Genomic DNA, 23,627 nt, shown 5'->3' with positions numbered 1-23,627 from the left:
AGATATAGACAGATAGATAGGACATAACCAAGTCAATGATTTGTTTTGCTCTATTATATGTTACAAGCGTTTTTCTTTTTTTTTTTTTTTTTAATTATTTTTTCTTATTTGGTTAAGTGGAGAAAAATAAGGGGAAAGAAGAAAAAATTAATTGGAAAAAAAAGTTCTAACAGTCCTAATAAAATTTCCAAAAAGAAATTAAAAATGTTAAGTTCACTAAAGTTTAGCTCATGAAAGCAAGAGGATATGAAAGCAAGAACCAGCCAAATCTACACCAAGAAATGAAGAATTTTCCTAAAAGGACCCAGAATTTGGGAGCTATTACTACTAGTAAGATATTTCAGTAAGAAAAATTCAAAACCCATTACCTCATCCCCAATCATACTCCACAGCTGTATGAGAGGCAGACCAGTGGAATTGTAATTAGTAACCTGGAGACAGAGAAACATAGCATTAGGACAGCCACTCACTGTAATCTTTAGAGATTGCCAGTCCAATCCAGTGCAATGAATGTATAAGGGAAAATCTTCACAGGGCCCCAAATAGGGATATTAATCAGTAGGTTTCTCTCTAGTGGGAGGGTTTGAAAATCTCTGATTGCCCTGTGTTATTTAACATTTCTGTCAGTGAGTTGGACAAATACACTAATGCAGCACTCATCAAATCTGCACACAGACACAAAGTTGGGATGATAAACTAACACAATTAAGTTAGGGTTAGAAAAAAAGATCTTAACAAGCTAGATTACCGAGTCATATCCAGTAAGATAAGAAATCTAAAAAATCTTCCTCCTCCACTTAGGTTTAAAAGAAAATCATATAAGTATAAAAATGAGGGAGTCTAGTTAGATTTAGTCTGGAGTACACAATACATTATGAGCTCATTCAGGAGTCAAAGAGTATAAGGCAGTCAAAACTACACTGAGAAATAACATTCAAGTCAAGACTAGAAAACTGATAATTTACGTAAACCCTGCCCTATATAGATATCTGTAATATTTTTTCTAATTTTGGATACTACATTTTAGGAAGAAACTAACAATCTTGAGATAAGCTGAACGGTGACGAAGATGGTGAGAGGTCTCAAAATCATGCTATATGAGAATCAGTTGGAAGAATTAAGGAGGATTTACCTAAAAAAAAGATCTAAGAGGAGAAGGGAAATAGAAGGAAAAAAACGATTATTTTGATCACAGAGGATAAAGCTAAGAATAATGGTTGGCAGTTACACTCACAGACCTAATGTAAGGAGAAACTTCCCAACAAATAAATCTCAAAATAAAATAGGAAACTTCTGGAGGTACCAAGCTTCATTTAATAGAAATGTTTTAGAGGGAGATCTTGTTCATATATGTGTGGGACTAGATGGCCACCAAGTTCCCTTCTTGCTAAGAATCTATTATCCATACCTGAGCAAGCAGTGGTGTACCTCTGGTCATTTCATTTACAGCTGCATCAGCTTCTGGTGAAAAATGATCTTCATCTTTAAAAAGAGTAAAGGAGGGGAAGGGAAACTCAGATTAAAATCTCACTTGGAAAAAATAAATATACAGTTGTTCTGTTCCATGGCTCTTGACCAGAGGATCCTAATGTTATGTCAAGGAAAATGCTGTAGATCCTTAGGAGGATTTGATTCTTTACGAAAAGGAAAACAAAAATTTTCAACCTTTTCTTGTCCAATCTCCAGAGCACTGGGACAACTTCAATCTCTACTCAGCTCCAAATAACTAATATTATTTATTAAATATTATTATATATTATTATATTAAATATCAATATATAAATAATAAATCTGATTTCCATCTTCAAACTGCCCCTTAACCAAACAACAGTTTCCATGTATCTTCTTGCCCCCTACTGTGTCAAATGAGATTTCATCTTCAAGTTTTTTCCTCATAGGTCTTTTCTGTTAGCTACAAATATGCTCAGATTTCATTAGTCCTTTAAGCAAGCAGCTAGATAATGCAGTGTATCATAGTCCTGAAGTCAGAAGCACCTGAGTTCAAATTTGACTTCAAATACTTAATACTTGCTAGTTATGTGACAATGGCAACTCACTTAACCCCAATTGAGGCGGGGGGCGGGGAGAGGAAGGGAGGGATAAATACCTTACCTCCATTCCTCTAATCACCCCAACTCCTCTCCCTAAGTATCCAAATTTCTTAAGAGTGGGCTATATTTAATGTCCATACATCTCCTCACCACCTGCTGACTTCTCAATCCCTTGGAATTTGACTTTTGTTCCTGTTCTACTGAAACTTCTCCATTCAAGGCTACCAATGAGACTACATGAAACCCAATGCTATTGTTGTTCAGTCGGTTTCAGTCATGTCTAACTCTTCATGACCCCATTTATGTTTTTCTTGGCAATATATTGGAATGGTTTGTCAATTCCTTCTTCAGCTAATTTTATAGATGAATAAACTGAGGCAAATGGAGTTAAGTGACTTGTCCAAGATCATACAGCTAATAAGACTTTAAGACCAAATTTGAACTCAAGAAGATGAGTCTTTATTCCATCCTATACTTATTTATATGTGTCTTTCCTACCAAAGGAAACCCACAAAGAAAGACCCAAGTTCAAAAATGGCACCACACAATGACAAGCAATGTGATCCTGGGCAAATCACTTAAATATTTAGTCGGCTTCAGTTTCCTCAATACAAAAAAAAAAAAAATGAAGATAATAGCACTTACCTCCAAAATGAGACATTTTTAAAGCACTTTGCAAACCTCAGTATTACATAAATGTTCATCATTATTGTTAATTATTATAAATTAAGAAAAGCACTGTATATAGTAACTGAAGATTCTTATTCAATAATAAAACGATAAGTTGATACTTATCACTACCATAAATTTTTAAAAGTATTTTTTAATCTCCATTATCTTATTTCATACTCACAACTCTATAGTAATCAAGTAATTCTCATTGTACAGATAGGAAAACTTAAGTATCAGAGCCATTGTGACTTGCCTGGGGGTCATTCAACAAGTAAAAACAAGTGGAATTTTAACTCAGATATTCCTAAATCCAAATTCAATATCCCTTTCTGCCTCTCTGATACAGCTGAATGCCAATAGAAATGTTCAAAGGTGGTCCGGCCTAAAGACTAGCAAAGATGGTAAAATCTGGGCTACACCAGAAGGTCAACTGCATCTTCACTTGGGAGAGAGACTGAAGTCAAAAGCATGGTAAGAATGAAATGGAGAACTGTACCCGTGATGAATGAAGCTGCTTTCAACTCTTTTATAGAAAAAGTCTTTTATATCTGCCCTTGAAAGAAAAAAAAAAAACTTTAAAAAGACAATACAGTCAATCTGTTACCTGACAGAGGTGCCACATTATCCAGTAAGACTTCTGCTCCTTGGAATGGCAATGTGACAAAATCAGACCTGTAGAAATGAGAAACTTGTTAGATATTGAAAAGCTTGGTTTTTGAAACATGCTGCTCTACATCTTCTGTACATCTAGATTTTGTCTATAACTGGGCACTGGCAAGGTGGAGCAACTGAGTTCTCAACAAGTAAACAAGGCACTTGTCTGGGGTAATATTCCATCCCTGATTTAGGGGAGCAAGATCTTTGGCAATACATCCACAGACTGAAAAACCAGAGCTGATGGGATTAACTAAAACAGGAAAATTCCATTCATGACCAATTTTCCATCTTACAGTTCATCTGCTGCAAAATTCTTTTTGAAAGAAGAAATCCAGTGGGCAGCATTTACTTAGCATGGAACTTACTTCAAATAAATAAGTATTTATTCCACATCTATTAAGTGCAAAGGTATCATAATATATTAGAAATTGGATATGCAAACATATATATATATATATATATACATATATATATATATATATATATATACATATATATATATATATATATATACATATATATATATATATATATATATGAATGAATGATCTGGCTTCAAGGAGCTTCCCTTTTCTTGAAAGTGAGAAATTCAATGATGTAAACAGATAAATAATTCCAAGATAATGATCTGAGGAGGGAGAAAGCACTTAAATATTATCTAAGTGAATTTTAAAATTTTTGATTAAAGTTAATTATTAATTATTCATGAGAGGTAGCATGGCTACCTTTAGTCAGAAGACCTGGTTCCAAGTCTTGCTTCTGAGATATACTGAGTGAAATCATAGAGGTATTATCTCATCTCTACATGCCCCAAGTCACAATAAGACTGCAAGTTACAGACCAGTTGCTGATCTGTACCTGTAAAAGTCTCTATAACAAGGGTTCACTTGACTAATAAAATCATGGGTCTGGACTCTGCCTCTCCAATTGATATACTAATGATAATGGATGGGAGAGAGTCCTAAAGAGCAGAGTATCCAAGAATTCAAAATAGTGTGTTTAATTTAAAGCTAGATCCCAATTAGTGGGAATAATGAGCCTCTTGAAATGGTCACATTATTTTAATTCACACTGCCTATTTACATTGGGCTAAAACCAATGACCATATTTCACAAAATTCTAATTCAAACTATTTCAAATCGATACTGATTAGGACCTGTGTTCACAATGTTTATGAGCAAGAGAGAGGAGGGAAAATGAAGGCACCACAGTAAAGTTCTCTTACTTGGCTATAGCTTGTGGTTTATACTGTGTATATGTATGTATACATACATACACACATATACATACATATATATTGCATATATTTATGTATACACACGTATATATTGCATATATTCATGTATACACACACATACACAAAATGATGTGTATAAATATGCTATGCACCTCTGTATATAATTATGTGTTTAATTTAGTTGTTTTTCAGTCTGATTCTTTATGATTCCCCATTCACTGTTTTTCCTGAAGATACTGGAGTGGTTTGCCATTTCTTTCTCTAGCTCATTTCAAATAAAGAAAATTGAAGAAAACAGGGTTAAGTGACTTGTCCAGGGTCACACAGCTAGTAAGTATCTGAGGCTAGATTTGAGGCAAAAGAAAAACTGAAAAACTATATAAAACATGTAATTTTAAAATAGTTGAAACACAAATCAGTCTGTATTTAAAATTACAACTCCCCTTGGACTATATTAATTTCCTTTAATCTAACTACAACTACACAAACTGAACATTTGTGATTTTTCAAAGTTAAAATTATTTAGAATCAGTCAAGGGATATGAAGGGAGATTATCAGCCTAGGATTCGAAATTTATAATTCAACAAAATTTCTGGCTCTCACACACAAACACACAAAAAAAGTTGGCTCATATCCTGGTCAGAAGTAGCTCAAGGCAATGTAACCTAACCTGATTTGTCGAAGAATTTCAGTTTTCACTCTCTTGTATCCACCGTAGTCCACATAACGAATCTCAACTTCATCACTTTCTTTGTAGTAGGCAACAACTTGGGCACGCCACCAGGCCCCATCCACCCCAGGGGCAGCACAGATTACGGCTACTATGGACCAAGAAGCAGAATGAGTAAAGGGAAAGAGATCAATAAATCAAAGGACAGGAACAGGACACAGTTTTCAAACAAATCCAAGATTATCAACAATGTTAAATGCAAATTATATTAAATAAAGGTCTACCTCACACCCATCAAATTAGCAGAGATTACAGCAGAAGAAAATGACAAAATGTTATGAATGGTTTCTGGAAAATATGCACACTAATGTACCTTTAGTGGAGCTGTGAATTGGTCCAGTCATTCTGGAAAGCAATTTGGGACTATGCCCAGAAAGTTACCAAACTATACACACCCTTTGATCCACTTTACACCAATGTTAAATTGATATCCTAAAGAAATCTAAAGATAAAAAGGACCCATAGGTACAAAAATATGGCAATTCTTTTCTTAGTATCAAAAACCCAGAACTAAGGGAATGGTCACCTATAGTAAACAAATTATGGTATAGGAATGTAAAATTATTACCCCAGAAGTAATGATGAAAGAATATGTTCAGAAGAAATTGGGAAAAGCACATATAAAATTAAAAAATGAGAACAATTATACAATGACAATAACATTAAAAAAGAAAACTACTTTGATACTGATTAAAGAAATTACAATTCCTAGGATCAATGATAAAGTAGCATTGGCTCCCCTTCTCCTGCCAGAGAGGCGATGGATATTAAATACAGAATAAGATATACCTTTTAGGACTTGGCCAAAATGAGAGTTTATTTTTGTGGACTGTGCATTTGTCATGAGTGTTTTTTCTTAATTGTTTGATGAGGAGGGAAGGAGTGTGAGGAAGAGAAAATATATATTTGTTAATTGGAAAAACAAAACATAAATTAACCTAACCCTAAACTCTGGGGTGCCACTTCATACCTTCAGATTGGCTAAGATGACAGGGAAAGATAATGAAATGTCAGAGGGGATGTGGGAAAACTAGGACACAATACATTGCTTGCTGGTGTAGTTATGAACTGCTCCAATCATTCTGGAGATCAATTTGGAATTATGCCAAAGGGGCTATCAAACTGTGCATATTCTTTGATCTAATAGTGTCTCTACTGGGTGTGTAACCAAGAGAAATCATAAAAAAGAGAAAAAGGACCTACAAGTGCAAAAATGTTTATAGCAGCCCCTTTTGTAGTGCAAGGAACTGGAAACTGTCAGTTGAGGAATGGCTGTATAAGTTATGGTTAATAAATGTAATGGAATATTATTGTTTTATAAGAAACAATCAGCAGGATAATTTCATAAAGGCCTGGAGAAACTTACATGAACTGATACCAAATGAAGTGAGTAGAAGCAAGAGAACATTGTACAGAACAACAAGATTTAATGATTCAACAATGAGGTGATTCAGGCCAATTTCAATAAACTTATGATGGAAAGAGCCATTTACATCCACTGAGAGGAGTATGAGGACTGAATGTGGATCCCAAAACGATATTTTTATCTTTGCTGTTTTCTTGCTTGTTCTTTTATTTATTTTTGTCCCTTTTGATCTGATTGTTCTTGTGCAGCATGATAAATGTGTAAATATGTTTAGAAGAATTGTACATGTTTAACCTATATTGGATTACTTGCTATCTAGAAGAAGGGGAAGGTGGGGAGGAAGGGAGAAAAAATTTGGAACACAAGGTTTTGCAAGGGTCAATGTTGAAAAGTATCTTTGCATATATTTTGAAAAATAAAAATCTATTATTACTTAAACAAAAAAAAAAATGATTATTAGAGATACACTGCTGAACTCCCTAGGAAGTGACTGAAACTAAGGGGATAGCACTAACAGTCTGTTTACACTAGTGAAACAGATAGGTGGTGGTTGTTTCATCATATGAAACAGTTTAGAGTGGGCTGATATTCATCTCTTGCTACACCCTCCCTTTCTATCTAAAGGTTACCAATAGCTACCAACATCACCAATATTTCCTTTAATCTTACTTACCAGGTAATTCAGTACTGTGTGATGGCTAATGCACTCTCTACTCTAGGCTATACAACAAAAAAGCCAAATATCCCTAAGGAAAAAAGTCACACTCTTACCATTGTTTAGGACGAAACATTGGAAGGATAATAAAGCATCTTCTGCTCTGTATGTTCTTTTCTATTAAAAGAGTTCAAATTTCACTTCTTCCTTCACCTCCCCCAAAACCCACCATTTCTCTTCTTCAAATATTTACCCAGAGTAAAGGACAACTAATGGTTATGTGTCTTCACAGAAGATTCTCAGGCACCATTCTAAATGAAATATCTACACTAGAAACTAAGCTTCCTAACTTCATATACTCCATTGTGTTGAGATCAATCTTATTATAAAATGTTGATATTTATTATCAAGTTTAAATATTTTTGCCTCATTTGATCCTCATAATCACCTTATAAGGATTCATTTAGTAACTCAAAAAGCACAGCTCAAAAATATCAGAGAATCTCTAACCTAATAATCCTGACTTGAATTCCAATTTTAATCTTGGCACTGTGTTAGATCATAAGATCTCCCAACATATTTTGAACTGCCCATCCATTGCAGGGGGACCCACCATCTGCAAGGGAAAGGGACCTTCCTCCCCAAGGAGGAATGCTGCCACTTACAAAGCTCTTAGCTAGAAAAGCCTGTGCCCTCTAAGCTTATACCACAATGTGAAGAAGACTTCATTGAAAAAGCTTGAACAATTACCTACCCTTATTTCATACCAAAGCTGGACTAAAGTGGCCACAATTCTACCTAGAAATCCTCTCAAATTAAAGGCATTCATCTTTGTGAATGACCTTCAAACTGATCAGTACAGGGACTCCCATTGTTGGAGCACCCTCCACTGATATAAACTATTAGCCTTCTATGACTTAGTTCATATGCTTCAGGGACTACCTTAAGGCACAGAGTATGACTTTTCTAGAATGGTCACAGAGACAAGTAACTGTGGTCAAATGTGGGACATAAATCCAGGGTCTTCCTAACTTTTGAGCCCAGATCTATTTATTATGCCTGACTCTCTCTAGAGAGAGAGAAAAAAAAATAGCTTGGTCATCAATTCCACCACCAATAAGCATTTCTTCCCAATGCTAATACTTTATCTTGATGGCACTTTAGTCAAATATTCTCTGTACACATCTTATTATAAAGTTCTTTTCTTAAATTTTCCCCCCAATTACATGTAAAAACAATTTTCAATAATAATTTTTTTTAATTCTAGATAAAAAAGGAAAAAGGACCCACATGTGCAAAAATGTTTGTAGCAGCTCTTTTTGTAGTGACAAGGAGCTGGAAACTGACTGGATGCCCATTAACTGGAGAATGGCTGAATATGTTATGGTATGTGAATGTTACAGAATATTATTAATCTATAAGAAACAACAGCAGGATGATTTCAGAGAGGCCTGGAGAGACTTACGTGAACTGATGCTAAGTGAAGAAGTTTGAGAACCAAAGGGCTATAAAACTGGGCATACCCTTTGACCCAGCAATACCACTCATTACTAGGTCTGCATCCCCAAAAGATTTAAAATAAAATGAGGTGGGCAAGATTTTACAAAGCTATTTACACCAGCTCTTTTTGTAGTAGCAAAGAATTGGAAGGTTTGGGTGTCTCATGAACCATGAGAACATTGTACACAGCAACAAGACTATGTGATGATCAATTGTGATGGACGGAGCTCTTTTCAAAAATGAGGTGATTCAGTCAATTCCAATAGACTTATGATGGAGAGAGCCATCTGCATCCAGAGAGAGAACTATGGGGACTGAATGTGGCTCACAACATAGTATTTTCACTTTTGTTGTTTGCTTGCTTTTATTTTCCCATTCGTGTTTTTTTCTCACCTTTTGATCTGATTTTTCTTGCACAGCATGATGAATATGGAAATATCTTTAGAAGAATTAAACATATTTATATTAGATTTCTTGCTGATTGTGGGAGGGGATGGGGAAGAGGAGAAAAAATTAGAACACAAGGTTTTGCAAAGGTAAATGTTGAAAACTCTTTGCACGTATTCAGAAGAATAAAAGGCTATTTTAAAAGATGTTAAAAATTTCAAAAGACTAAAAAACAAAATTTTTGAGTTCCAAATTTCCCCCCCTCTCTCCTCCTCTTCCCCCTTCATTAGGTAAGCATTTTAATATGTTACACATGTGTAGTCATGCAAAAAATTTTCATATTAGCATGTTATGAACAACAACAAAAAAAATCCTACCACACCATGAAAAAATTAAGTGAAAAACAGTATGCTTCAATTTGCATTAACTCCATCAGTTCCTTCTCTGGAAGTGGATAGCATTTTTCAACATAAGTCCTTTGAAATTGTCTTGGATCATGGTATTGCTAAAAATATCTAAGTCTAGTTGATCATGGTAGAATATCAATTATTATTGTGTACAATGTTCACTTTATTTTGTATCAGTTCACATAAGTTTCTAGGTTTTTTATGAAAACATCCTGCTAATTATTTCTTATAGCACATCCATTACAATCATATACCTTAAGTTTTTCAGCCAGTCCCCAATTGGCAAACAATTTCCAATTTCCTCAATTTCCAATTCTTTGCTACTACAAAAAGAGCTGGTATAAATATCTTTGTAAAATCTTGCCCATCTCATTTTATTTTAAATCTTTTGGGGATGCAGATCTAGTAATAAGTGCTATTGCTGAGTCAAAGGGTATGCCCAGTTTTATAGCCCTTTGGGCACAGCTCTAAATTGTTCTCCTGAATGGATGGATCAGTTTATCATTCCCCCAATGGTACATTAGTATTCCAATATTCTTACAACTCCTCCAACATTTATTATTTTCCTTTTCTGTCATATTACCATATCTGATAGTTGGTACCACAGAATTGTTTTAATTTGCATTCCTCTCATTAAGTGTGATTTAGAGCATTTTAAAATATGGCAATAGAGATAGTTTTGATTTCTTCACCTGGAAAATCATTATTTATAATCCTTTAACCTTTTACCATTTGGGGAAGGTTCCCATTTTCAAGAGAAGTTTAAATGTTGCTTCTCATTCTCTTCCTTTGCTAGATCGCAGGGCTAAACAATTCCTTACCATCTCAGAACATCTTTGGCAGGTACTTGCCTTCTACTGGTGTAGGTAAGGTTGGAATCCCTGGCTGAGAATAACAGAGGTACATCTGCTGGTCCAAACTGCGGAGTGCGTGGAAGGTGGGATGTGTATGCTGCTGCACAAACATGTGTCCAGCATTCACCTGGTTAACCACAATCACTTCCACGGTGACACCATCAGGAAGCATGAGCTGCCAAGATAAGGAGAAAAACAAGAGTAGAATGAGGAACACAAGTGTTCCATACCTCTAGCATATAATAGGAGGCAACAACTCTATAAATGTATAGTCAGTCTGGAGAGTCAACCTCTCAATTTTCATTCAGTTTTCCCAGGTTAAAATTTTTATAAGCTTTTTCAATGGATTAGGCATCATTAAGCAAAAGGAAAATGGTTTCAATTTCTTTTACAAAGGATCTATTCCTTTGCCCTCCTTCCCCTGCTCCACACATATTTAATGCTTCATCCCAAGAGATAATATATCCATTAAACAGCTTGGAAGAGTCACTCTCACTGTTACACAAAGAGTTTGTTACCACTTTTCCTCCAAGAAGGGAAAAGAGAAGTTCCATTTCAAGATCTACCATCTAGTATCTAGAGAAGATAATAAAGGGCTAGGACCTTGCTTGAGCCCCCAGAGCACATGGAGAATTTCCTTTAGGTACGGCACTCAGGAGTTCAAAACCTTAAAAAATTTAAAGTATGGGTTTGGACAGTGTTTGGGCATGCTCTAATAGGATTATAACTTCTGGAGTCAGCCCTATACAGGAAGTCCTAAAAGTCTTAGTGGAGTTTTAACCACTAAGTCCTTACTTTGGGTGCATCCTATATCTCTATTATTCTTTAAATTCTCTCCCTGGGGCCTTCCCTCTCATCCCCAACCTTTTTACCTTTCTTTAATTGGGTTGTTTGTTTGTTTTGGTCATTATCTTATTATTGCTACTGATATCTAGGGGAAGGAGAGGAGAAACTAGGAGGTTGGGCTACTTCTTCCTAAGAGACAGTTACCAACCGTAGGTAAAGGAATGTTGCTTTGGAATTTGAGTAACACTGTCAGTCAGATCACTTCCCTATGCCCCACGAGAATTTTAAAGGTTTGCTTCTGCATACTGCAATTTCTATAGTCTACTGAGGTCCTTTCCAACCACCAAGGCCACAATTATTCTCTTTCATGTCTGCTTATAAAATAGTTACAGGGCACCAAGGATAAATGGTATGTTCTTTGATTCTTACCCCACCCTCCCCCTTCCTTCTATCAATGTCCCCTCTCTTCTTAAGAGATTTATTTCTAATTCTACCTAATTCTACCCAACACTACTAGCAAGAATTCAATAACGAGTTCTCCACACAGGCATTTTGACTCCTCCCTGAGGATGACTTTCAGGGATACCTCTAATTATATAATTATCTTAGCTTTGGAAAAATGCCCCCAACATCAAGCCAAGATTTCCATTAAAATAAACAAGATATTGTTACAAAAAGAAAGGAGGAACCAGGTCTTATCTGAGATTCTATGCCTTCCCATGTCCTAACAGTGTTCTATACATCAAGGGATTTATAAAGGTTATGCTGAATACATTTATACATCAAAGCACCGCCTCCCAAAATACCTATCATAATTTCTTTCAAACATGAATTTTTAAATATGCAGTTGAATAACAATTTCCCCTCCACTACCCTACTAACAATGAAGGTGAATGAGTATTTCTATAAAAATATATTTCTTTTTAGATTTATAAAAGAGTATTTTACTTGTAATGTTTCAAAATTCATGTAAAACATATCCCAATTGGGTGGAGAGGGGGAAGAAGGTTTAGGTTGCTCACAGGAAAGGAAATAGCTAGCCTTGGCTATGTAACTGGCACTTAGTAGCTATGAAAATGGATCTGTGGAATGACCATTAACTGAAATATCTCCTCACCCAAATCAAAACCCATGAAGAGTTTTCATCAATAAGCGAATCTCATCTGTAGGTCAAAGACAATTAAATCTCATATCCACAAAGCCCTGAAACTCAACATTGAAATTAGGCAGAGCTGAGGTATCTGTATGGGAGCATATCTGAAGTACACTCTGGGAATTCAATTCTAGTGTACCAAAGATAATACTGAGTAATCCCAAGATGTACAGACTGGGCACTCATAACATGCATCAAACAAGAATCTTACACTAGGCTAATCAGAGTAGAGAAACTGAGAAAAGAATATCTACTTCTTCTCACATGTGTTAGGAAAAAAAGATGGATGCCTCTTCCTTTTACCAGTAGTATGTAACATCCTTATTACTAATGAGCAAGCTTTAAAAAAAAAAAAAAAAAAAAAAAAGAAGGAAAAGAAAAGTAAGATTTTATTTTATTGACTGTATACTTTGCTGAAAGGTCTAGGCAAAGAATGAAAAGTGATAACCAGAGACAAACTATGTTATTTATAAGAATGGCTTTCTAAAGCAGGAGTTCACATTTAGCAAACAGTTTTTGTTTTCGTTTTTGTTTAATATTTTATAAAGGCCTTATAAAGCTAAATATAAGACAAGAGAAAGCAATCTAAACAATGTTTCAAAAATTGTGTCATGGCCACAGAGGTGTCCCATCTTTTAAATGAGTTTTATATTTACTTTTATATTGCAGTCATTTCTGGATGCCCCCTTAGCTCTTGCACCCTTGGAAGCTGAAATCTCCCTTGGAACAAAGAAAAATAGCTAAGCAAGATCCCATTCATTTTTGGGAATTATTACATCATCAGGTAGGAAGTACCCTCAACTCTGTGTAAGACTAGACTTTATAGTAAGGTTTCCAAAGACTCGCTGTACTGAGCGAATACAATTGAAGGGTTTTTTGATTTTATAAATATTGTGTACAATAAACAAAAATAGGGAACCTCTTTGAGTAACACGCAACCACAGAGACTCAAATGTTCATTACTTTAAGCTATTATATCCCATAATTGCATCTTTCTTGGGCTTCTGTCCCAATACTGATTTCCAACTCCTGCAATAAGGAATGAGGGGATTAGCTACCATCATTATGAAATAGGAGAGAGCAGACACCCATCTACTACCATTTCTGACTATAGAAACATTCTAGAATGGTTCATGAGTTCAGGTCTTGTCTTGAAGTTGACAATATAGCTGTCAACTGACAGTATAAGTTTGGGGAAGGTAGCTAAGAAGAAAGAAAACAAATTAAAGCCCTAATTTCCTATTCTTTATTTGTCAAGAGAACTTACCCAGGAGGTCATTGGAAGAGAAGGCAGAGTCAGCGAAGGAAGCGGGGGAGCATAAATATTGGTCAGGTTCAACTCCTTGAACTTCTTACCAATTAAACTAAGTGCTTTGTCTACATGATGCTGAGACCCTGAATGGAGGGGTAAGAAGAAGAGACAAATGAAAAATCTTTTTACTTTTCATCCAATATTCTCTTTTTTAAAAGGTAACAGTAATTTTACTAATGCCTTTTGTTTTTATAGCATAGTAATTTCTGAGAATACCATCCTTCTCACTTACTCCATAATCAAATCCTCCCTTATGACAAAGAACAATTAAATAAAAATGATACAATGACCACATGATAAAGTTTACAACATTTCTCCCTAATAGTCTCCTCTCTGCTAAGAAGAGGGAAGTATTTTTCATTCTCTGTTCTTTGGATCCTTCATTGTCCCTCTCCACCACCCCAGCCCCCAATCACTCAAAGAGTTCAGCTTAATTTCCTCCTATTGTGGTCACTGTTTCACTTAATTGTTTTTCTAATTCTACTCATTTTCCTATACATCAATTCACAGAAATCTCTTCATGTTTCTCTGAACTTTTCATATTTGTTCTTTTCCCCCAAATCAATGGGCACCTGCTTGGTTTTTCTTTCTTTGCCATCTCAAAAAGTGTGATTATGAATAGTTTACTATATATTGTACTTCTGTCTCACTTCTTTGGAGTGGTAAAATGACTGATGAATTGGAATAGCTTGGTCAGTTTTCTTGCATAATTCCAAATTGTTACTCATAACAGTGAAACCAATTCACAGTTCTTACAATGTATTACTTTAGCTATCCTTTCCAAAGATTCTTCAACATTAGGTATACCCTTCTTTGGTCACATCTGTTAATCTAATAGGTATGAGATGAAATTTCTGGATTATTTTAATTTGTATCTCTTAGTTATGTGAATGAATTGTTTTCATAAAGTTTACAATTTGCAATTCTTTGAAGATCAAGCATTATGCCTTCAATGAAATAGAGCAAATCAAGAAGGCTTTAAAGAGGTCAAGAAACACTTCAGTAGCATTATTATTAATCCAAAGGCCTTTTCTTCTCAGAACCAAATAATTTTTCAAATAACAGCTAACAACATTAATAATGGTTTAAACTCAAAAGATAGCCAGATGTATACTTCAGAAATCCAAGGGAATTTCTTATGCCAGGGGTGTGATATAGAAATATCCATGAAAAAAAGAAGGTTCTGGTAAGAAAAAGCATTAAAAGCATTAAGCTAGAAAAACTAACTCTGAATCTTCTTTTTAAAAAATGTATTCAAAGAATTTGGTTCTAAGAAGATTTGCAGGCAAAATTGCCAAAATAATCCCAGATCTGTTACTTATTAGAAGTGTGACCTTAAACTCTTGACTTCTAAGTTCCTTTTTTCCTGATGGGCAAGGATGAAAAAGAATGACTGAAGGGAGGGAAGGAGTGGAGAGGGGAAGAATAACTTTATTCTTCCAGGGATACTACCTGTGTTGACTACCTTCCTACTTATTGTACAAGATTCCTGAGGATTTGCTGGGTAAATTTACAAGGCCACAAAAATATGCATGAAACACAAGCAAAGACTTGGTTACATTTTGAAAGGAAATAGCAAAAGCATCCTACTGACCTTCTATATGGCAGATCTGGAAGTTCTGAGTGTAAGGTAGTGTTGAAATATAGATCTTGGCACCAGATGTTTGTTTCAGGAAACTCACATATCGTCCCTGTTTGCCAATTAGCCGGCCAACCAAGTGCTTCAAAAAATAGAAGAGTTATATAGTAAACTAATTCCATGCCAAAACATATATTTACCATTGTCTTAGAGAAAGTAAAAGCCTCTATCTTGTTTTATGCCAATAAAGCAATCTAGGCAAATAACTTGAGATAAGTAAAAGGAGAAGTGTTTTTGTTTGTTTTTAAAGTGGAGATATTAAAGGGAAAAAATTTCACAACTATTTTTCCCACACTTATTCACAGTTATGTGAGAAGGAAAACAAAAGGAATTACAAGTTACCACCATTCATTCCAACTACACAGCGATCATATATACACCCTTCCAAGTTAAATTAATATGACCATTTGCTTCTCATAATTAACAGAAATAAAGCTCAAATGGAAAATAAAAATCCAAGAACTAGTTGTCTAATATCCTCAGGCTATTCTCATCAATTCCAAGCAGCCTGGAGTTTTCAACACATTGGTTTTTATTTCCAAATCTGGGCACCAAAGTTAGGAATACAATACAAACTCTATAGAATCCAAATCCCAAACATCACTGAAAGAGTGGAACTTAAAACCAGGATTCTGGCCCCCACACCAAATGGATCCTCCTCCTCCTATAGATGCCCCCCATATTTTGCCCATGTATTGAGAGGACAGTCCTCTGAGAGAAAAATCTAAACAGGAAACTCAAACCAAAAGAGGAAAATACACTAATGGGGAGATTAAAACTGGGAAATATCTTTTGGTTCTAGTAGATCTACATTCATCTAATTATGTATACACACATATGTACATAGGATTAATTATGCCTACTAGGTACATTAAATACTGTGGACATTCTGGGCAGCCAAATTTCTGAGTCAAAGAAACCTGGTAGTGATATTTCATTTAAATGTCACATGAAAAGTGGCTCCTTCTAGTCTAGGAGTCACTTCATAGAACTTTCTCTACATTCCTCTAGCTGTTTTTCAATAACATTGTAGCTTAAAAACAATTATTCAAAATCTGATTGCCATACTCTCAACCTCAAACAGATCAGGTCCCCTAAAATCAGAAGAGACCATGGAGATATAAGTCACTTTGTGAGAGGTTAAAGAAAGAGATTTTTTAAAAACTCAGTCTTATTATGTTTTAGGGTCATTACAGAAGCATCATTTTCTCAATAACATCTGAGTTCTAAAATTACTTGGAATTCTACTTAATATTCTTCTCCCCTCTGCAATATACTTTGTCTAGATTTGACAGCCTAGAAAAATTGGTTGTTATCTATTTCTGTTCTCTAGTCAGATCCTTCAAACTTTCCAAAATGATAGACTTTAATGTCCATCCTTACCTTTGGCACTTCTATCTCCCAGATTGTGAGTTCAACCTTGTTGGTCTCAGTGCCTGGCTGGGGACTCGGGTGACTTTCCGTCTTCCTAAGGCCACATCCACTGTCCACAGAATCCATGCTGTTTACATCTGAACCTGCAAGGAGGAAGAAGTTTGTACATCACACGCACACACACACAGACACACAAATCACCAATAACCCATAAAACATGTAATTAAATTTTCTAAGAAGGTACAAAGTCCCACCCACCTCCCACCCAACACAACTCTCAAGTGGTGAATGCCATTTCAGTCTGGAAGGTCTATAATAAACCTAAATGCCTAAGTGGAGATAGGAATGGGGGTGTAGGTATATCTAATTTTAGTCTGCCACCCACAGTTTTACTTGATTATTAGGAGCACATCCAACCCTGGAGGCTCTAGTTCAGCAATGTTGAAACTAAAATCAAAAATTGAGATGCCTCACTTAAAGAGGTAAGGTGAAGGTGGGGAGGGGTTCCTTAGTTGAACTTGTTGGTTTAGGCAGGACCCATCACAATAAACCTCTTGGGCACAGAATAACCAATTTCTCTTCTTGTTATTTGGGTTTCACTTAAGCAGCCCATCAAATAGGTCTTTGTCAATTATTTCACCACCTTTCCCCAACCCAACCACTCTAAGAAGGGGAGATCACCTAACTCTCGGGCACTAGAGCCTGCGTACAACCTCCATCTTCTTAGGAAAGCTTTCCCTGAAGATTCTGGATTCTTGAGTCCCCCCTTCCTGATTAGAGGCCTTTTCCCCTACCAGAAACAAGAAGAAGGAGAGAGGCCAGTTTTGTTTTTGGTTTATATTCTACAAATTCTTCTGAAGTCATGCTTATCCTGCCTAAAATCCCCCTGACTTAAGCATTAAAACTTCTACAAGGGACCTTAGAAACCCCCTCATTTCTTGAAAGGATGCAATTCAAGCTAAGAAGCAAAATGATTCCTCTAGTTCCATAAGTACTAAGTAACAGAATTCCAACATAAAATCCTAATTACCAATCCTGAGGTTGTTTTCTACTACAATGATTCTATTTTACAGCCCTAACAATTTGAGCTGCATGTAACTGAGTGAGGACTAGGTATAAGAGAGAAAAAAAAAAAAAAAATCCACTCCCACAAAACCCAACTTTTACATTGTTCCTAGCTAAAAGATAACCCAAATCATCACTAGGTTTCTATTCACCCTCTATCTTTCCTTATGTCCCAAATAATAATTCCAAGGGAAGAGAAGAATCTGAGAAGCAGACACTACTGTTTCAAGTTCCTTCAGAAAGAAGGTGATAATGACCCTGTACTTTGGAGTTGCCGGATACTTATCTCTCCTTCCTGTGCTCCATAAATATTCAACCTCCACCCCCCTGCTGTAATTCTAAAGGATTTTGCCTCTTTGGCAGCATACATTTCCATAATGTCAAGCAAGAAGATGAGGGCCACGGCATCTCTAGAAGCATTACCCAGACTGAGTACTATGTTAGCACCCTGGGTAATTTTTGGGGAGGAGGAAGGGGAGCGGCCTCAAATATAAACATGGTCCTGCTCTTGGATCTATTGTCTACCTCAACACTGAGGAATCACTGCTTCCTCAGATTTTTTGATGTGAAAGGGCAGCAAGTCTCCAGCAGAGTCCTCCCCTCCAAGGTGTTAAAAAAGAATAAAAATAGGTTGAGGTGCTTCCATTTTGGAACAACTGTCTTTTAGATACAAGCCACCCTTTAATTTTAGGGCAACAATTTGAGACTCTAAAGAGAGTTTTTCCTATCCTCAAGAAGGAATGTGTTTTACCTCAATGTTAAAGATCTATGAAAGAATCCAAGTTTTATCTGAAAGATAAGTTATTTATCATACATTAATATTATACTGAAAGAAGCCTGATCTTAGCCATTTCCTACCCTTTGGAGTCAAACTATTTTATATCCTATGGATCAAGGATGTATGTAACCTAAGAAATGGCCTGTGCCATTAAATCAATTTTAAGACACTTGCCATGTGCCTTAAAACAATTGAAATAAGGGTTTTTGAACACCATGTCATCCCATGAGATGATCTGACAAATTCTGTGATTTAACCAACCCAGATTGGGAACTGCTGATTGAGGAATTAGCCCATTCAAATATTCCATGTCTGGGTCTGGTTTTGAGAAGTCTAAGGGATGAAAGACAATTTTTAATCACAGGAAGCCTCCTCTGGACTGGAATTACTGTTGCCCAGGATTTGCTGACTATTGGCTAGAAATCTTTACCAGATTTCCATAAATCAAAAGTGTTATAGGGACTAACCTGGAAAGTCTCAATATCTTATGGCTACCAAGGGAAGTGGCCATCTGTTGAACTTTCCTCCCAAGAAAGGAAGAAAGGACATAAACAAAGCCATAAACAAGTTCAAGTAAAGAACACATTAAAGAAATAGACCATTAAAAAAAAAAAAAAAAAAAAAAGCTATCTTCTCCATATTTAATCACCAAAAGAGCAACTATTCTTCTTTAAATAAAAATAGACCAATAGTCTGCTTTTGGATTTCAATAACAAGCTCAATTTTCAGAGGTTATCCTCCACAGAGGAACACATTCAACACTGTTCCAGTGAAAGTTTCATCCCTTTGACCCAAAAAGTTACCTAAGAGCCCTCAGATACACCTCAATTACACAGCTGAGCTGCTAAGGATACAGTATCCGGAAATCTTTTAGGTCAATTAAGAATGAATTTTAAAAGGCACGATCCACAAAACTGAAGTCGTGGGTTTTTTAAAAAAAAAAAAAGCTAAAAACACACAAAAAGGTGTTGTTTGTTGGGAAACAGGGGCCAGAATAAAGGGGGACCCACTCCATTTTTATACTCTATGTGACTTTGAGACATTCCTACCTCCAGACTGGTCAGCTTCTGTCTCTGTGGTCCATCTATCCTCTGTCCCCAAATCAGAGGACTCCCCTTTCAACACTCCATTGCTATAGGACACAGTCCTTTCCAGCAGTGGAGAGGTAAGTGGCTTGTTGCTGAGGCTTAGATTGAGCTCCGAGGAAGAATCTTCTAGCCCAGAAGTGCCTGCAGAATCTGAACAATTAGAGGATACTGACTGAGCCCTCTGGCTGTCCTCTGACATGCAGGAGACACAGCTGGTATCCTCTACCCTGATGTTGGCCTCCTCAAATGACTCACTGTACTGGACGGCTTGGGGGGAACCCGCTGCCAGGGAGATACGCTGGGCAGAATTCTTTGGCTTGTCATCAAGGGCCACACTGGACAGGAGGCTGTTCTTCAGACAACTCACGTAGGTCTTCTGCTTGTGACCAAGATCCTCTACCTCAGGGCCAGGTGGGAGGCCGACTACTTCCAGCTCTACTGTCTTTCCTGATGCCATTGGTGTGTCAACCACAGCCCTGCTGGGATCTGAAGCATTCTGTCCCAACACAGGTTTCTGCATGTCTAGGACAAAGCTCTGTTCCTCCACTGGGCCTTCAATCCAACTTACTGAGGGTTGACAGTTGTGTTGCTTAAGGTCACCCACTGTTTTCCCTAGTAATTCTTCCTTTGCTGCTAAGATCACTTTGGAAATGATTTGCATGGCTGCCTGCTCAAAATCTTCTCTCATTTCTAGAGAACTTCCTTTCTTCAGTTCCCTTGTGAGGTGGCCTCCATCAATGTAATTTTCTCCAGACCTGTTGCTTCTGACTTGATGAGCCACTGCCTGTTCTTCTTGTGACAATTCTGCTTGAGCTGACTCTATGAAGCTATTCAATACTTTCCCCAGGCACTCTTCCTTCTGCACTGCCCTCACTCCTCGAGATCTATTCTCTTTCCCTTTTTCTTCTTCCATCATAGTATCCTGCTTGGGAACTCTAATCTTGGATTCAGCACCAAGATTATAAGATAAGCCACCTTCTTCAGACACACTCTCTCCCATGGCTGCATCACCTGTTCCTTCTATTCCACTTGCCTCCTTTGCCTTCTCCAAGGAGCCATGTTGCTCAGAAGGGACCTCCAAATGGCCTGGCCAGCCTTTTCCAGGTATTCGACCAAATGGAGAGTCTAGTTTCTGTAGTTCTAATGCTTCATGGGGAAACAAAGCATCCTTCAGGGGTGGAAGTGATGATTCTTTAGGAAGAGACCTTGTTTCCTCTTGAGATACTGCTTTTTCCAATTTTCCACCATCTTCCTTGCGTGAGTTCAGTCGGAGCTTTGCATCAGTGGTGCCAGAGAAGGTGCCAGAAGAATCTAATTTTCTTGGAGGCAGATGTGGCTGTGATGTTTTCCTTACAAGTTCCATTGGCGATTTACCCATAGTTACCATCTCTTTTTCTGGATGCCGTGAACCATCTGATGGCAAAGGCATTACCCTGGTGTAGCAGACTTTTTCCCTCAAGAGGGATTCCTCAATTGGGGTGTCTGTCCTTAGATCTTTAGCTGTGGCCCCTGTCTGCCGGTCATGACTGCTGACATGCTCTTTTTTCCGAGAGTAAAACCACCACCAGCCGATGAGTGCCAACACTCCAGGCAAGGCTAAGGGGAAGATTGCACGGAACTGTATGGCCATCCTGGAGATTCTGCAGTTACACCTATAGAAAATGGGGAAAGCAGCACAAGTCAGAAGAAGGTTGATCATCTAGCTACATAAAAAGTTGTTGCAAGTTACCCATTCTGATATTTCTAGACTCCTACTACAACACAAATGCAAAGGGGAAAATTCATTATCAATTATTTAATGAGCACTATAAAAATGTCAGTTATTATTCATTCTTCCTGTCCAATGCACATCTAAGAGAATCCTTTACAAGGATGACTTGAATCCTAATCTCATCATGACTCTCATGCCAACTTTCCCATTCAAAAATACACCTAAATTCAAGTAAATGACCAAAAAGAAAAACTGCAGAGGTCAAAATGCTGTCCCTTCTGGCAACCTTAGCTATTGAAATGACATCTTGATATAGTAAATAGAGGTTGAATGTGAAGTGAGGAGAAATGGCTTCAAATTCGTATCTGACTCATACTTACTAACTAGGGTAGCATGGATAAGTCTTTTAATATCTTAGTCTCCCTTTCTGAGCTGTCAATTGGGGTTACCTGGAATAGTGAGGATCAAGATAGTAAAGTGTCTTGTAAATCTGCAAACACTGTATAAACATTATTTATTGCCTTCCTGCTCAATGCACATTCTCAGATTCCTGTAAAACTCTTAACTTATATTTCAATCTCATCACAACTGGCACTAGCCTCCCTACCTGAAAACTTGACTCACATCAACACATTTTTTAGCACCTGCTATGTTTCAAGCTATTAGGAAATGGAAAAGAAAGCTCAAACAATCCCTTCCTTTAAGGGGGAAGAGACTACAACCTATATAAAGAAGTTAAAACACAAAAATGTCAAGCATGATGGGGCGGCCCAAGATGTGATCTTGACAGCATTCTAGGCACATAAAGCAGGAATCTAGGTAAAGAAAGAATACTGTCATAACTAGAAGCAAATAAAGAGGGAAAGATACATGAGAGAAGCAGCACCTGAGCTGGAAAGAAGAGGAGGATTCTGGGAGGCTAATACATGTTCCAGGCCTATGCTAATATGTTCAAAGAACTGGTATGTTAAGAGTTCAGGCAAAAGCCAACAAACCTGGATGATTGGAATACAGAGTAGATTAAAGGAGAAGGCAAAATGAGGATATTAACAGACCTAAGGGTGAGAGTAAAGAATTTCTATTTTCTTCTAGATACAACATGCAGTCTTTTAAGCACAGTAATATGGTCAGATCTGTGACCTAGAATGATTTTGCAGTCATGTAGTGAATGTGTTAGAGGAGAAGAAACCAGCTGTAGGGCAAACAATCCTATGGTTCTTATAATAGTTCAGATGAATAATGGCAAAAGACTAAAACTAACACAATGACCTAAGAGAAAAGGAGACAGATTTGAGATATGTAGTAGAAGTTATAAAACATGGCAACTGATGGCACAGGAAGGTGAAGAGTCCAAGATGATTCTAAGATTACAACTCTAGATGTCTATGAGACTATTGTGCTAGGTGTGGGGCAGGGGAATAGAAGATATGCTTCAGAAAGCGGGGCAAGGGGAGAAGTTGTTCAGTAGGAATGTAGGTGGGAACATCTAGGTATCCAGGAAATATAGACAGGGGGTTAATAAAGATGAAACTAGATATCTAAGATCTGAGAGTCATCTGTGTGGTGATAATTGAAACCATGGGAGCCATTCATGTGGTGCTAATTGAACCCATGAGAGTTAATGAGATCACCAAGGGACAGAATATAAGGAGAAAAAAGCCTTCTGGATTATTTATACATAAGGGTCAGGAGACATAATGGACAATAAAGGAGACTGAATGGAAGAAAGAGGTGAAAAGAAAACAATCTAGAAAAGAAAGATTACTTAGAATGTTACTAATAATTGGTATTAAACTGAAGATATCAAAGAAGACAATGACCCAGAAAAAGTAACTGGATTATTTTGTAGAGAATTTTTTCAATAGAATGAAAGAATAATAAGCTTCATTGTGAGAGGCTGAGAAGTGGGAAAAAAAGTAGAAGCAGAAAATAGAAACTTTTCTTAAGGTTTTAGCAATGAAAAGAGACAGCGATGTTTGTTTTTATACAGGTAACATCTGATTGTGTTTATGCTTCCTTGAATCAAACAATAAATGATGTACCAGAAACTGGGGAGATAAATGTATGGAAGAAACATAGTCTTCGCACATCAGAAACTTATTTTCTTGAGGTTGCTGCTTAATTTGCCAGTTTTTCTTCATGATTACTCACTTGATTCTCTGAACTCCTTAACATTTAATGTCTATACTCACATCACACCAATC

General features: G+C 36.7%; 1 protein-coding gene across 4 annotated transcripts in view; it reads right to left on the bottom strand.

The window, feature by feature from the left end:
* The window catches only part of AKAP1 (A-kinase anchoring protein 1), a 49,364-nt gene that overhangs the window by 3,284 nt on the left and 22,453 nt on the right, over positions 1-23,627 (bottom strand). For 3 of the 4 annotated variants that reach the window (XM_012548072.3, XM_031966445.1, XM_003767959.4), the window contains exons 2-10: positions 19,674-21,364; positions 16,791-16,924; positions 15,363-15,489; positions 13,724-13,851; positions 10,515-10,692; positions 5,289-5,439; positions 3,328-3,395; positions 1,409-1,482; positions 369-431 (exon numbers count right to left, since the gene is read on the bottom strand). In XM_012548072.3, coding sequence (XP_012403526.1) covers positions 369-431; positions 1,409-1,482; positions 3,328-3,395; positions 5,289-5,439; positions 10,515-10,692; positions 13,724-13,851; positions 15,363-15,489; positions 16,791-16,924; positions 19,674-21,342 — 2,592 coding nt within the window. In that variant the 5' untranslated portion in view covers positions 21,343-21,364. The remainder of the gene's footprint in view (positions 1-368; positions 432-1,408; positions 1,483-3,327; positions 3,396-5,288; positions 5,440-10,514; positions 10,693-13,723; positions 13,852-15,362; positions 15,490-16,790; positions 16,925-19,673; positions 21,365-23,627) is intronic. The other variant, XM_031966446.1, reaches the window with a different exon arrangement.

The sequence above is a fragment of the Sarcophilus harrisii genome, chromosome 4 (genome assembly GCF_902635505.1).
Source record: "Sarcophilus harrisii chromosome 4, mSarHar1.11, whole genome shotgun sequence".
NCBI lineage: Eukaryota > Metazoa > Chordata > Mammalia > Dasyuromorphia > Dasyuridae > Sarcophilus > Sarcophilus harrisii.
This window is presented reverse-complemented; position numbering and strand designations above follow the sequence as displayed.